This window comes from Fusarium solani (genome assembly GCF_023522795.1).
Source record: "Fusarium solani strain SB1 chromosome Unknown bctg00000011, whole genome shotgun sequence".
Classification (NCBI taxonomy): domain Eukaryota; kingdom Fungi; phylum Ascomycota; class Sordariomycetes; order Hypocreales; family Nectriaceae; genus Fusarium; species Fusarium solani.
The window spans coordinates 1,676,487-1,690,071 of record NW_027072149.1 but is presented as its reverse complement, the minus strand read 5'-3'; the positions used below and the strand labels follow the sequence as shown (position 1 = coordinate 1,690,071).

Sequence of the window (13,585 nt, the reverse complement as noted above, 5' to 3'; positions counted from 1 at the left end):
ATAGTTCGACGGGCTGGATAGAAAAGTGTGGATAATGGATTTCGGCCAGATATTGACTGAAGGGCACGATACTTGGGCAACTAGACTTTCAGGGATTAACAGGGTATTTTCTTTTGTGTTGTGGCATTAGCAGTCCTATTTCTAGACTTCATTGGCGTCCTTGGTAGATCAAGCGTGTTCATGTTCCCCACACAGGCTACGTCTTCCATTCAACCACTATGCATAGTATCGGGATTGAGCATCAAGTGAAGGAGAAATGTATTATAAGTCTACGAACCAGAAATCGGAGATACCTCTTCTTCTCTAAGGGGGAATATGCATTGGGTGCTGATTAGGGAGCCACGTGACGCCAATACGAGACATGAGCCAGAGGCGACTGACTGGTCGGGGTGGATTAAAAATGCAGTGAAACAGCCGTCATGTACATTATCTTAGCGCCATAGCTTATCGCACTGGTTTTAGCCAATCAAAAACTCCCGTCGGGACGACGGCGTGGTGTGCGCCCCTCAACACCACCATCGCGCCGAGCAGTTGGACACAACCATGGAGGGGATAATTGTTCACCATCGAATTCACGTTTCTAACATCACACAAAATAGAAAAATAGAAAGAGGTTATTTCAAAAAAAATACTACCCTGATGCCTAGAAATAGTTGCCTAGAACGCATGCCTCGAATTTATGGCAATTATTTTCAGGGTATAAAGACCTCGTGTCTCGCACTACCCTTGACCAGCAATGCTTTTCATCATTCCACACTTTCCTTTCTTCATTGCACAATAAGTTTTCACTTTTACTCTCTTCACCAAATCATGTCAAAGTCCACGGCCGAACCTCAGGTTGACCATGATGTCGCCTTCAGGCATGAGGTCCTGGAGGGATTCCTTGCCGACCTCCATGACGTTTCCAGTCCCAAAGATAAACAAGAACTCTTAACTTCTATCCAAAGTTTTGCGTTCCAGTTTCTAAAGGACGCTTCCAACATAGCGCTGACTCCACACGAAGAAGTTGATCAAGGTCTTCAGGTCCTCTGGCGCATGTTCATCGAGACGGCCAAGGTCCTGGACAAGGATGACCCTTTTCATGACAAGCTTGTGCTTCTTCTACTTTGGACAAAGGAGTTCGACCAGCTTCACAAGGGCTTGCATCTTTCCGATAGTGCCAAGGCTTTTTGGGAGTTGTACGGGTTTGCTGATAGTCTGCAGGAATCGTGGGAGCATACCCTGGAGAGCGGCACGTCCTCCCAATTGTGCAGCCTCGCCACTTTCTCTACCAAGGCGTTATCAGCTGGGGCCTGTCAAGACTCTCTAGCATTGACGGCTCTATGGTATCTGCGCAAGGCTCTCGAGACGGGCGATGAGGCGGCGACCGCAAGTCTCCTCCCAGCAGCCGTGATTTGGATGGACCAATGTCGTCACAGGCTTCTCACGTTCTCTATTCTTAATCGTTCCTATGAGGCTCACCCAAAATTCGATTTGTCCGCTTGTGGAGCACTCGCCCAAGCTCAAGGCGCCAACCAGTCTGGCTTCAGTCTCAAGCGATGGCTTTTCTGGAGGGAGCGCTTCCAGCATCTGTCTCACAGTGAAGATTCTGCTATTGCCAAGGAAGCCAAGAGAGGCTTCATGGCCATGATCAACTGCGGTCGCGATTTGGATTACGAGGTGCTAGGTGAAGCTAGGTTTGCAGAGAGACTTCAGAAGGCCATGTGGGAAGCCCTCGTTGAGAGCGGGAAGGAGAGTCTAGACGGTGATGAGATTGACATCAAGGTCGACTGGGCGGATTAGGTAGCCTGGGCGTGGACGAAGGCTCACGTTGCTAAGGCTGTCAAACTGATTGCTGACTACTTTCTCTTCGTCCGAGTTTTCTGTTGGGATTTCACCGCTTCCGGGCATCTCGTCATCATTAGAGTGCATCGCCGTAGAGAAGTTAGTGACTAGATAACGAGAATAAATTGAATTTTCGTATACATCATTCAGAATGTCCCTTGGCGGCCTTCCACTCCTTCAGCACTGCCAGTGGCTTCTCGCATCCATGGTCCTTGGCGACGTACTCAGCGTCAGCTCCCTCCATGTTCTTGATATTGGGGTCTGCTCCCTTCTCCAACAACCATCTCACCACTGCCTCTCCATTTGACTTGGACGCTGCATAACATATCGGAGTACCCAAGTGATAAGCGTGGTGCGGTATGTCAGTATCCATGGCGTTCACGTCCAACTTGACTTCCTCAACAAGGAAGCGAAGCATCTCCAACTTTGCCCTTTTCCGTTCCGCTTCCTTGCTTCCTGTTGATCCTGAAGCGTCCACAATGCTATCGTCTTCCACCTTTGGGTCCACTCCAAGGGCCGCAGCTGCTCCGGCTGCAAGGTGAAGAGTTCTTCTGCCGAGACGGGCACCTCGTTCCTGAAGATATTTGAACGTGGAGACAGATCCTTGGAGGGCACAAGTCTCTAGTAGAGGAGCTGGTTGGGGAAAGATTTCGTATTCATACTCCCCACCGTCAACGCGAGCGCCGTGGTCGACAAGCCAAGTGATGATGTCCTGGTCGTGACAGGCCAGATCAACGAGGCGTCGACATCTGCCGGTAGACCCACGTAGCGCTTGCTGGTTAATGTCCCATCCATGGGCGGTGAGAAACTCAACAAAGGGAATAGAAAACTTGGACCAGACTTTGGTAGGGGATAGCGATGTCAAAGGAACAGACTCCTGCTCCAAGAGGTGTTTCACTAGATCAAGTTTCCCATCTTCAACACAGGCGGATAGTGCGGAGGCCAGGAATTTCTCATAAGAAGAATTTCGTGGAGGGTTTGAGCGCGCGATCTGTACAGCTTCGACTAGTTGAGAAACGGAGTTGTGTTCGATGGCCTCATCCAAGATATCGCGCGGGTTCGGTGGGCGCTGGTGTCGGGAAGACATTGCAGGAGCTGGTGGTAGTGTTGGGCGGTTGTGTGAACCAACAGTGGCCGTGTGCGAGGGTGTAGGTGAGTGATCTCAGTTCTGTGAGATGAATTTTTCAATGACAGGTGCATTCAACCAGAGCTGAAGCGATGACGACTTGTCGATAGCGTGCATTCGAAGGAAACAGCGGTGCCTGTCGATCGAATCGGGGAGGATGCACTAATCAGTTAGCGCTGACAGGCCAAGATTACAGGAGAAAGCAGTGCATCTGTGAGACGTTGCAGATTAAGGCTCAAGTCAGCCTTACGCGTTCACGTCAACAACTTGACCAAGGCGTGTAAATCCCTGTATCTTAATGCTTCAGCCCTAGGGATAAAGTTGGGGTCCGGATGCTCCGAAGGAGCTGTTCCGCGGCGTTGTTCGACAGGATACAGTGCGCCCACCCAACTGCATTTTGAAAGCATGAGTTTGTTGCACGGAATGACGGAATTGGCAAGTCAGGAAGATGCGCGGATTTGGGCCTACTCCCAGCATGCTGACCTCCGCCGAGCCAAACCAACGTTCAAGGCGAGCAGAAGAACATGCCATGTCATTAAGCTTGAATTCAAGATTCTGTCTCTCAAAAATCCCCTAGCCTTCTCTCAACTCCCGCAGACAGGGCTGTGCCGCGTTCTGTGGGGATGCCTTGCTCAACATGAAACAGGAGGAAGCTAGAATGCAACCCCAAACCCAAGCTGAGATGAAGGATGGTGAGATCAAGAGTCCGATCTGATGCTCAACCAACCCTGATCGTCACTTGTGATTTCCGGCGCTTACGGAACGCCCAGTGCATCATAAGACGACTGCCGGTGGCACACAGACGTATTGGGATCATCTCTGCAGGATCCTTGAGGTCACAGCTTATCTTTCCCAAGCAAGCTGGTTTTTTCGGGGCTAATTAAACAGTTCCACATAATCTTCTCCGCAGTTTGATATGGGCGGCTCACCAATTCATATGGTTGGCCTGTGTCCATCAATCAAGAGGAAACAAGGCTGTGCCTCGAAGGATCCGATAGAGCATAATGTGTTTAGAAAAACAATAACGAAAGTCCCGAGACCTAGGGCATGGGTAAACTGAATCCTGCGGAGTAAATCCCCGATAAATACAAACGGTTCGCATCTCGGCCTGTTGGTTCGTCCCTTTCTTGGCCAGGCCTATCCATCGAGGAGCGACCAACACATTCCTTTCAGAGCGCCGGATCTCGCTCTTCACAATGGCTCCTCTGTCACTCATTTTGTTATCGCTCGCTGCCTCGACCCAGGCCAGTCCTCTTTGGGGCTTGGCTAAGCGTCAGGATAACCAGCAGCTCTGTGGTAACCCCGATGTCACGCCTGCTGTGAGTCTCGTGGTGCCTGGTGCCCAAGGAGACGTAATTTTCACTCCGTCCCAAGTTGAAGACACTGCTCTCTGGACGATCCCTACGCCAACAACTATCTCGGAGACTGAGACTATCTATCCCTTTGGATATGTCTGGGTTCCCTCTGATCCTGCGGCCCAAGAGGTCCCGGCTCTGCCTACAGTCGATGTCCCCTACCCTCTGCCCGAGGGTGCTTCGGATACTCTGTGCAATGCTGAAGTACCTACCACTACCACAGTTCCTCCAGTCATTCCCACCACCTCTGATGGTCCTGTTGAAGACTTGGTCGAGCCTCAAACCCCTGTCACCCTAGTGGAGGAGTCGAGCACCATTCCTCCGATCATTCCTTCCTCGTCCGAAGCTCCGGTTGAGGATACGGTTGAGCCTGCAACTCCTACCACTTCCGTAGAGGAGTCGAGTACCGTCCCGCCCTTGGTTCCTACTACAAATACCGAGCCTGTCGAGGTCCCAAACACACCTAGTAGCGCTCCATCCGAGGAAGAGTCGACTACTGAGATTCCTCCTGTCCTGTCCACCACATTTTCCGACAACACCGAAGTGGTGAACACACCCGTGTCAACTGAAGAGACTACCACAACCGAGGATCCTGCCAATGCCGAGACAACAACTACTGAGGGCAGTTCTACCGAGACTACGGAGGAACCGGCCGAGACCACAACCACAACCACGACCGAAGGGCCTGTGACGAATGAGGAGACCACTACAACTGAAGTCACGAGCACTGAGACGACAGCCGAACAGACTCAGGAGACCACGACCACTTTGGTTGACGAGTCCACCACTGAAAGCACCACAGCAGGAGAGACTACGGTAGAGACCACTACTAGTGAGGAGCTCAACACCGAGGGAACCACTACTGAAGCATCCACAACCCAGACCCTCGTCGACGAGACCACCACGACTGACAAGTCGGCTGAGGAGACCACAACCGAGGGAGGTGTTACCACTACCGAGGAACGCCCTGATGAAACCACCACCACTGAGGAGAGTCCTGACGAGACTACCACTGAGGACCAACAGCCTGGCGAAACCACTACTGATGGTGAACCCGTCACCACCGACAAGCCGGATGTAACCACTGGATTCCCTGAGTTTGATCCACCAACCACAACCGTCAGCGGCCCTGAGGCTACTGAGGATGCAACAGATGCTGGTCCCATTATACTTGCGCTCTGGTCGAACCGAGACATGATCAAGGATGAGGAGAAGAAAGAAGAGTACATCAAGAAGACAGAGGAAACTCGGGACGATATTGTCCTTCTCTGGACCAACCTTGACGTCAAGCCCGAGATCCCTGAGGAGTGTGGCAAGACAGCTCTGAAGAAGAGAAGCCTTATCTCGGGTGTTCTTGACCTTCTTGATGATGCTGCCAAGCTGATTGGTTGCGCGACCAAGGTCGTGGAGAACTTGGTTGAGAACGTCAAGCTGCCTGATCCTCCTATTGATGTCATCGAGACTCTCACCGATACTCTCAAAGAGATCTCTGAGAAGCTCGAGGAGGAGAAGGAGGAGGAAGAGAAGGAAACCGATGAAGTTTCCACGACAGATGAGGTCCCTAGCACAACCGAAGAGCCTACCAGCACGACTGAGGAGCCTACAACTACCACTACCAGCTGCGTTGAGACTGGAGTTGAGAGCTGCACTCAGACGGTCTACCTCTCAACTTCATTCTTCAAGGATGGTGATGCCGATACTTCTACCGTCAAGACAGTCACGACTCAAGACTGCGTCACCATCACCCAGTGCGATGCTGAGCCCACCACAGAAGTCACCACGGTGACAACGGCCACCTCAACCAGCGCATCTGACATTGTTTGCGATGTCAATTGCTCCCAATGCAACCCTCAGAAGCGATGGGAGCAGCCCACGCTGACTCCTCAGGAGCGTCGTGATCGACGATGGCTGGTCAAGCGCATGGATAACATGGACCAGCCGAAGTATGACACCGATGAGAAGAAAGATTCGTACATCCGTCGACAGACGGGGGAAATCTCTGAGAGATTGGACTGGAACACTGTGTCTACTAATGTTGTGTCTGTTGATGCAGCTTGGGAGGATTTCCCCTTTGGTCTGCATGTCGAGGGTCTCATTGGGTATATCAATCTGAAACTGTCTGTTGGCTCGTTACTGACTTGGTCCTAGCTGCACTGGAGTAACCATTGCCTCTGATAAGGGTGGATGGCTTGCTCATTTTGTAAGTGGATCCCCCACAGCATGACGAATGGCAACGAGAAATGAGGAACTAACAAGATGTATTAGATGGAGCCAGGATTCTTCTACGACGAGAAGAAGCCAGAAGATGACAGTGTCAACAATGGCCGGAAGGACCTCTGGGACGAGATGATGGACCAGCTCCGAGACCAGCCCGCCGAGGGGAGGTCAGTTTCTCCCAAGTTCACGCCCCCGTCTCGTCTCGCTGGCGATGACGGTATCCTCTCAGCCGACACCAACGTCCAAATCTTTGTCCAAGTGCCACGAACTCGAGATTCAACTTTTGAGAACCCGACTCTCCTGTACCAGAGCCGTGTCGATGAGCTTATTGGCTACTTGAACGGCGATGGTGCTCCTTTTGCTGGCGCCGAGGTAATCATCAAGACTTATGTCAAGCCACCTCCCGAGGACGAGGAGTCTGATGAAGATCGTGAGGCGCGAGAGAAGTCTGCTCGTGGTATCATGTTTATCGAGTATGATGATATGCAGATCAACTGGGAGACCAATGAGATGTCTGATCCTCCGGACCGCATGTGGCGTGTCTGGTCAGAGCGCAGCTACTACGAGCGCCGCATGACTGAGGAAGAAGAGGCTAGTCCTACTTGCGCCCGCCATGAGGATGAGGCTGCTGGCATGGATCCTCAGTTTGCCAAGGACCTGGCCAAGAAGTTCTGTGAGGGCAGCGATGTCAACTTTGACGAGAATGCCGAGCTTCAACTTGGAGGAGGTGACTTGGATCCTACAAAGGACCTTGATGCCGACATCAAGTTTACCTTTGAGAAGAAGGACGGACAGTGCTCCAAGACTTGCACTGAGATCTACGAGCAGATGGTTTCCAGCTGTGAGTAACTGCACTGAATATGACCCCGATCATTATACTGACACTCCCAATAGGCCAGTACAACAGTCATCTCTACACCGGCAAGGCCGAGTTTGATCTGGGCTGTGGCAAGTATACCATGGATACAATCCCAGTCGAGAAAGAAGAGCCCGAGCCTGAACCTGAGCCCGTCCCCGAAGAAACCAACAACTGCGCTGATCCCACCGTCTACACCAAGTTCTCCCTTGATCAGGCAGAGGAAGCCATCAAAGATTTCTGTGGCCACAACATCGAGCTCCCTCCAGTCGCTCAACCCGTCTTCAAGACTTACAAGATGGACGGCGTGACACTTCAGCTCATCACTCAGTACTCTCAGCAAGGTCAGGATGGCTGCAACAAGCCCGCGGACGGTCAACGACACCCCGAACTATCGCAGTCAGACTGTGAGGCCAAATTCAGCAGCGCCGTCAACAACTGTAACACGGACACCACGTCTGAGAAGTTTGGACAGAAGCCGTTTGTATGGAACAGTCCCAACGGATGCATTGACTTTTACATCTATGGTGATGGAGAGGACTGGGACTGTGAGGGTCTGGGAACGATTCCTGTGCAGTGCCGGACTGGTCCTGGACCTATCAAGCTGGACTAAGCGCTTGAGCGCAGCTTAGAACAGTTTAAGCTTCTTGTATATCAATAATAGTTGTATTTTAGATCACCAAGAATGGATTATTCAAAGTCATTCGGCCTCTTCCCATTCTTCGCTCCGTGATTCAATGTGCGACAGTCGATGCCCTGTACATTTAGTATAATGTGTAAAAACTATCGGTCCTTCTTCGCAACACAGACCCAAGCAATCATATCAATCGCCCCCGTCTCCTTCTGCAACGGAGTCAGTTGTCCCCTCAAGGCTCTATGCCACTTCGACGTCGCCTCTGGGCTGCCATCATGCAACGGGTTCCAGAACGACGAGCTGAGAGCTTCCACAATCCCATCGGCACTTCCCTTTCCCCAGGCCGTCTTCTCCATTGTAACTTGGATGTCACCAATCTTGAAACCCCCAGCTTGTACTGTTGAGACGAGCTTCTCCTTTGCGTCCCACCCATTGTCTGTAGGCGAGAAGAAGTGGGGAGCCCTAACGGCCGCAGTTGCATCTGCCACGAGCTTTGGAACACCAGCATGGTTCCATGTTGTGAAGACGGCACAGCCTCCTGATTTGAGCACTCGGTAGACCTCCTTCGTACAGCGTACACCATCGGGCACGTACATGAGGCCAAAGTTGATAAAGACCAAGTCGAACTGACTGGCGGAGATGCCGCTGAGATCTTGCGCGTCCTGGACTCTGGAGAACACTGTGCTCCACGAGTTGGCATCTGCTTTGGCCTGGTAGAGCTTCACCATGCCGGCTGCGATGTCTAGGCCGAGCACAGTCGGTGGGGGATCATGGCCTCGCGAAATGGCATCTTCAATAATGAGGCTCGTAACTTCACCGCTTCCACAGGCCAAGTCAAGTACTCGGCTTTGAGAGTTGAGAGGGGGGATCTTCTTGAGTGCAGCGGATGCTATGTCGCGGGTGACAGCGTGAGCGAGCTCAGCATACTCGGAAGCTCCATGGTCGAAATCGCCTTGAGACATGATGTGATGCTTTCCTTGCTACAATTCGGTGACTATTGCGTATTGGGTGTGTCCTCTGTTACCTTATGTATACGAGAATACGGATACTAGTCTCACAATTTCATGAGGTCAAGTCTCGCTTCACAGCTTGCATGAAGACTTGGCCCAATATGGATGCAAAACCCGACCACGGGCCAACTCCATCGATGCGCGGAGGACGAGACCGCGCCAATGATGAAGGCTTTGACAAGGAGTGATTTGATAGGAGTCGGGCATATTTAGAATTATTCCGAGGGGATGCTACAAAAGCAGTAACTCTGCAGAAATTCTCGAACGCCAGCGGTAGTGAGTGTTGTTGTACTTACAAGGAGGATGTTTCTCACTCTTAGGCCCTGCCATCAGACTCTAGCCATGAAACCAATAAAAAATGATCAAAAAGCCTAGAGTGTAATCTACAATGCAATCTTTGTCAATCTTTGGCCTATATATACGGGGTATATCTACTATTTCTAGGCCATGGCTACTAGGTCAGCCTGCTCAAAGGGAATTCTACCTCTGTGCCAATTGCCGATATTATATCATTACCACAGAACTGCTGCAGGGGAATAAACTCTTCCCCCTCCATATCCGTAAAAACGCCCCCGAACTCATCCTGGAGACTCCTGTCTGTCGGATACTCTCTCGCAGGCATCCATACCCTCCCGTCAATAGGTCGAGGGCCGATAGGTCTCTTTTCGCGAATCGCCCTGGCGGCTGATCGTAGGAGAGGTCGGATGAGGGGGAAGAACCATGAGTCGTGGTACTTGTTGACAAAGCCAGCCTTGTCGCATGTGTTGTGGTAGAAGGCGTAGATCTTTTGTGTTCCGATGTTTGTGCCGAGTTTGAGACTTTGTACCCAGTTGCGAGCTGGCATTTGTGGTCGATCATCCGGGGGCAGGGATTCGTAGACTCTGTACAGAGCTTGATACAAGGCAGCGGGCATCTGGATCTTGTATGGCCGAAAGGTGTCGCCTTCCTCCAAAACATCCTGCCCGATATGGGCCGTAAGATCGTAGTTGTCGAACTGAAGCTTGTGAATGAAGCGATTGTTATGACATTGAGTCTGGGTGAATGACGAATCAAAGTCCACGACGACGTGGTACTCAGTCACATCGTCTTCGCCTTCTTTGCTCTTCGGTAGACTGCGGTCGCCAACCTCCTCTGGGAACCGTCCACCGTTCAGATCGACAGCTCTCTGGTATTCTTGACGAGCGTACAAGGAAGAGATGTAGAATTGATCCGAGTCGCGAAAGAAGTAGTCTTGGTCCCAGTTGTCCTCAATCGCTGACAGGGCAGCTTCAATAAAAGTGGCGAGATCACCTAAAGGACCAATGACGGTTCCAGAGTTGAGGAAACGAGAGTCGCTGTAGATGAGTTCGCCGTTGTTTGTCCTGGGGCCCCATTTGTAGCGAGGGAGAGTCGAGAAGGGAACGAGCCAGCAGCGAGGATCGTTGTCGCCCTCGGGAAAACAGCCTTTGTCGGTTCCCCAAAGAAGAGTCTGGCGGATACCGCTTGCGTGAAGCTCCTCAACCGAGATGCCGCGTTGATCGGCCAATTGTTGATCCTCCTTAGCCATTACAGAAAAATAGCGTTCGATCATGGCTTCAGCAGGCAACTGGGCCATGACATCGAAGCCGTCGACGATGATGACCAAATCGTCCTTATCCCCTCTGCAGGTTTGCAGGTAATGTCGGATGGCGCGCAGTTTTGCGATATGCGCCCTCTGGGCATCCATGAACCCCTCTCCCTTGTAGCCTAAGATTGTAGGAATCGAGTATCGATTTGCGAGGGCCGAGCCCACGACGGCGCAGACGTGGGGGTTGACGACATTGGCAGGTACGAGGTAGTGAAGTCGGGAGACCTTGTTTGAGGTGCTAAGTAGCTGAGGGGGGTATCGAGTATGCGTGATGTCCTAGGAACAGGTCAATACCACTGCGCTGATTGAAGGGGAATGGCAATACATACACGATACCCAAAATTAAAGAACAGAAAAGCAAGCACAATAGCAATGATGAAAATGCGACCGCGATTCCTTTGGCCCTGATGGCGTTGATACGATCCCCCCTGCACAGCCATCCTCACCGGCACCGTCTTTTGGTCCGCAAGCAAAGGAGAGCAGGAGGAAGACTTGGAACCAGGAAGCTTCATGAAAACCTACAGACAAGAAAAAAAAGTGGACTACCGAAACAGCAAAAAAGGACGCGTGCTGCCATGTTTGACCTTATAATGGGACCTCAAGGGGTCAGGCAAGTGTGTGCCCTGGACAGAGACACTGCTATGCGAGATTCGTGTGTAAGGCGAGGTGAGAAATGCTTCCCTTGCATTGACATGGTAACTCGGTATGGAGATGAGATATGAGACATTTCAAGCCTCTTTTCGGGCAATGGCTGTCTCAACAACATCTGGCTTTGCCGCAGAAGCGCATCATGTGTCTTTAATCCAGGGAATAGGCTTCTTGACTAACGGATTGAAGGGTCGTTAGCACCAAACAGTCGGTCTAGCCAGCCCAAAGGAAGACATGGTTGGCGATTACCGCCAAGATTAAGCTGAAGCCATCCGTACGCTAAAAAATGTTGCTCCCTTGAGCTGACTACCACCAACGAATAGAAACTGCATCATCCAAGACATTGACAGTCCATTTGCTTCCAGGTCTCTTCTCCCTGGAACGCGCTGCATTCTACTGCCCATACAACGTCCCGACAACAGCGTTCCCCTGCACAGAGGCACCATGAGGCGTGTCAGCTTGCATGCTACTCGGTGATTCTCAATGGTTGAGAGTCTCCCTTCAGATTCACGCATTTGAGACAGCGAAAGTCGGTAAGCAGTCATTTCTCGTATGCTCCGCTGTCGCATTTCGCTTCGTTCGATGCCGAGAATGAGTGAAATGCAATGAAATAAGGTTCCCGTCCGCCTGTGTCCGAATGACCATTTTGCCCCTTCTCCCCCATTCCGGGGTCTATGGGGTTCTTATGCACGCACGAGACGGCCCGCTGCATCGCTTTATATTCTGCGGATCTTTCACCTGTAGTATCCATCTGTGATGCGTGCCGTCTAAGTAGCGCCCCTGGGCAGACTTCCCTATCACTCCAGCTGAAATGTCAATTCACTTTTCCTTAGCTCAGAGCCTGGAAGTACGGATGCTTCAGAGCTTCTTCAGCTGTGATCCGGTCCTGAGTTGATGACATTAGCTTAGGAGAAGGTTCCAAGGAGAAGATGAACTTGCCTCAGGCTCAAACTTCAACAACTTGTCCACAAGATCAAACGCCTCGTCACTCACCAAGTGTTGATTATCTTCGTTGACGAAGCTTGACCAGGCTCGCGGGGGGCAATAACCCAGTTGCTCAACATCCGGCCTCCAATAGTCTGACCCATGGTTTTCAATATAGTCGTTCATAGTTTCTGTCCCAAGAACCTGGGAAATCTTGCGCAACTGATCCTCTAGGCTGACACCATGGAAGAAGGGCTCTTGTCTAAAGATCATGGACGCGAACATCGATCCGAGGCCCCACATGTCGAGCCTGTACTCGTAAAATCCCATCTCGAGAAGAGCCTCTGGAGCCTTCCAGGGGCCTGTGGAGATTCTGTCATCATCGTTTCCAGGTTCATAGACCTTGTGCGAACTCCAGCCGATAAGACGTAACTGTACACTATCAACAAGATGTGCTGATACTTGACCCAACTCGGGCTTACCTTTCTGTTTTGGTCATCAATGACCACGTTGTGAGGTCGAACGTCGCAATGAATCAACCCACGGCTGTGTGTGAACTGCAACGCTTTCAAGAGCTCGTGAATGTAGTATCGGATGTCCATGGCGTTGAAACGTGGGTACAGACTTCTAAAGTCTATGTTGTCCACGAATTCAAGCACCACACCAACGTTCACGTCCTACTCGGCGTGTTAGTGATCACTGTCTGTCTGCAATAACGCACGCTGAGGTTTCTAACGCTATCGCCCTGCACGGCGTCGATGAATTCGATAATGTTTGGTCCTCCACGAAGATGTTTGAGAGCCTCGATTTCTTTCTCGACTTTCTTGATGCTGTCCTCTTTGAACAATTTCATGGCGAATTTGCGCTTGTTGGAATCGAGGCACTCAAAGACAATAGCATGCCTTCCTTTCCCTTCGTTTACATGTGAGTTTTCTTACTTGCAAGAGGGTTCTGTCTATTGATCGTACCTATACGACGCGGCGGACTCAATTCATAGTACTGCGCTCGTTCTGGAGGATAATCTTAGCGTGTGGTATTTTCTGAAGTTGGGAACCTTACCAGACGCGGTCTCTGGGTTGATTGGTGCCATTTTGCGTATCTGGAGTGTGCTTCGTGCAATGCATGTAACAGACAGATGATGGAGCTTCCTTGTCACAACACCAAGAAACGTCGTTGGTGGATGTGCATGAGAGGTGGAAAGGAAGAGTATTGAAAGTGGCAGGAAAAATCCCTCAGTCAGCGGCTGTGTGGCTGTGCTTGAGGTGTCAACGTCATAATGAAATAAGGCAATCAAACAAAAATTGGCGTCGAAAACGTCAGAATGTCAAACTATTTACTTGGTTTAGGCATTCACAGTGGATATAGAACACTTGGGCAAACTCGCC

The 13,585-nt window shown here is 51.1% G+C and overlaps 5 protein-coding genes across 5 annotated transcripts; 2 read left to right on the top strand and 3 right to left on the bottom strand.

Annotated features, from left to right (window-relative positions):
- Positions 1-810: 810 nt before the first annotated feature.
- MRS44_015632 (uncharacterized protein) lies at positions 811-1,782 on the top strand (the record flags this gene model as incomplete). The annotated part of the gene is made up of 1 exon (XM_046282136.2): positions 811-1,782. The coding sequence occupies one exon, from the start codon at positions 811-813 to the stop codon at positions 1,780-1,782; it is 972 nt and encodes a 323-aa protein (XP_046130222.2).
- A 184-nt stretch (positions 1,783-1,966) lies between these two features.
- On the bottom strand, positions 1,967-2,911 carry MRS44_015631 (uncharacterized protein; the record flags this gene model as incomplete). The annotated part of the gene is made up of 1 exon (XM_046282137.2): positions 1,967-2,911. The coding sequence occupies one exon, from the start codon at positions 2,909-2,911 to the stop codon at positions 1,967-1,969; it is 945 nt and encodes a 314-aa protein (XP_046130223.2).
- Positions 2,912-4,146: 1,235 nt separating this feature from the next.
- Positions 4,147-7,991, top strand: MRS44_015630 (uncharacterized protein; the record flags this gene model as incomplete). The annotated part of the gene is made up of 4 exons (XM_046282138.2): positions 4,147-6,404; positions 6,454-6,505; positions 6,571-7,363; positions 7,417-7,991. 4 exons carry the CDS (start codon positions 4,147-4,149, stop codon positions 7,989-7,991), a joined length of 3,678 nt encoding a protein of 1,225 aa, XP_046130224.2.
- Positions 7,992-8,161: 170 nt separating this feature from the next.
- On the bottom strand, positions 8,162-8,974 carry MRS44_015629 (uncharacterized protein; the record flags this gene model as incomplete). Its single annotated transcript, XM_046282139.2, has 1 exon — positions 8,162-8,974. One exon carries the CDS (start codon positions 8,972-8,974, stop codon positions 8,162-8,164), a length of 813 nt encoding a protein of 270 aa, XP_046130225.2.
- A 502-nt stretch (positions 8,975-9,476) lies between these two features.
- On the bottom strand, positions 9,477-13,290 carry MRS44_015628 (uncharacterized protein; the record flags this gene model as incomplete). Its single annotated transcript, XM_065619283.1, has 6 exons — positions 9,477-10,904; positions 12,270-12,632; positions 12,683-12,877; positions 12,922-13,112; positions 13,169-13,210; positions 13,260-13,290. 6 exons carry the CDS (start codon positions 13,288-13,290, stop codon positions 9,477-9,479), a joined length of 2,250 nt encoding a protein of 749 aa, XP_065475355.1.
- Positions 13,291-13,585: the final 295 nt, after the last annotated feature.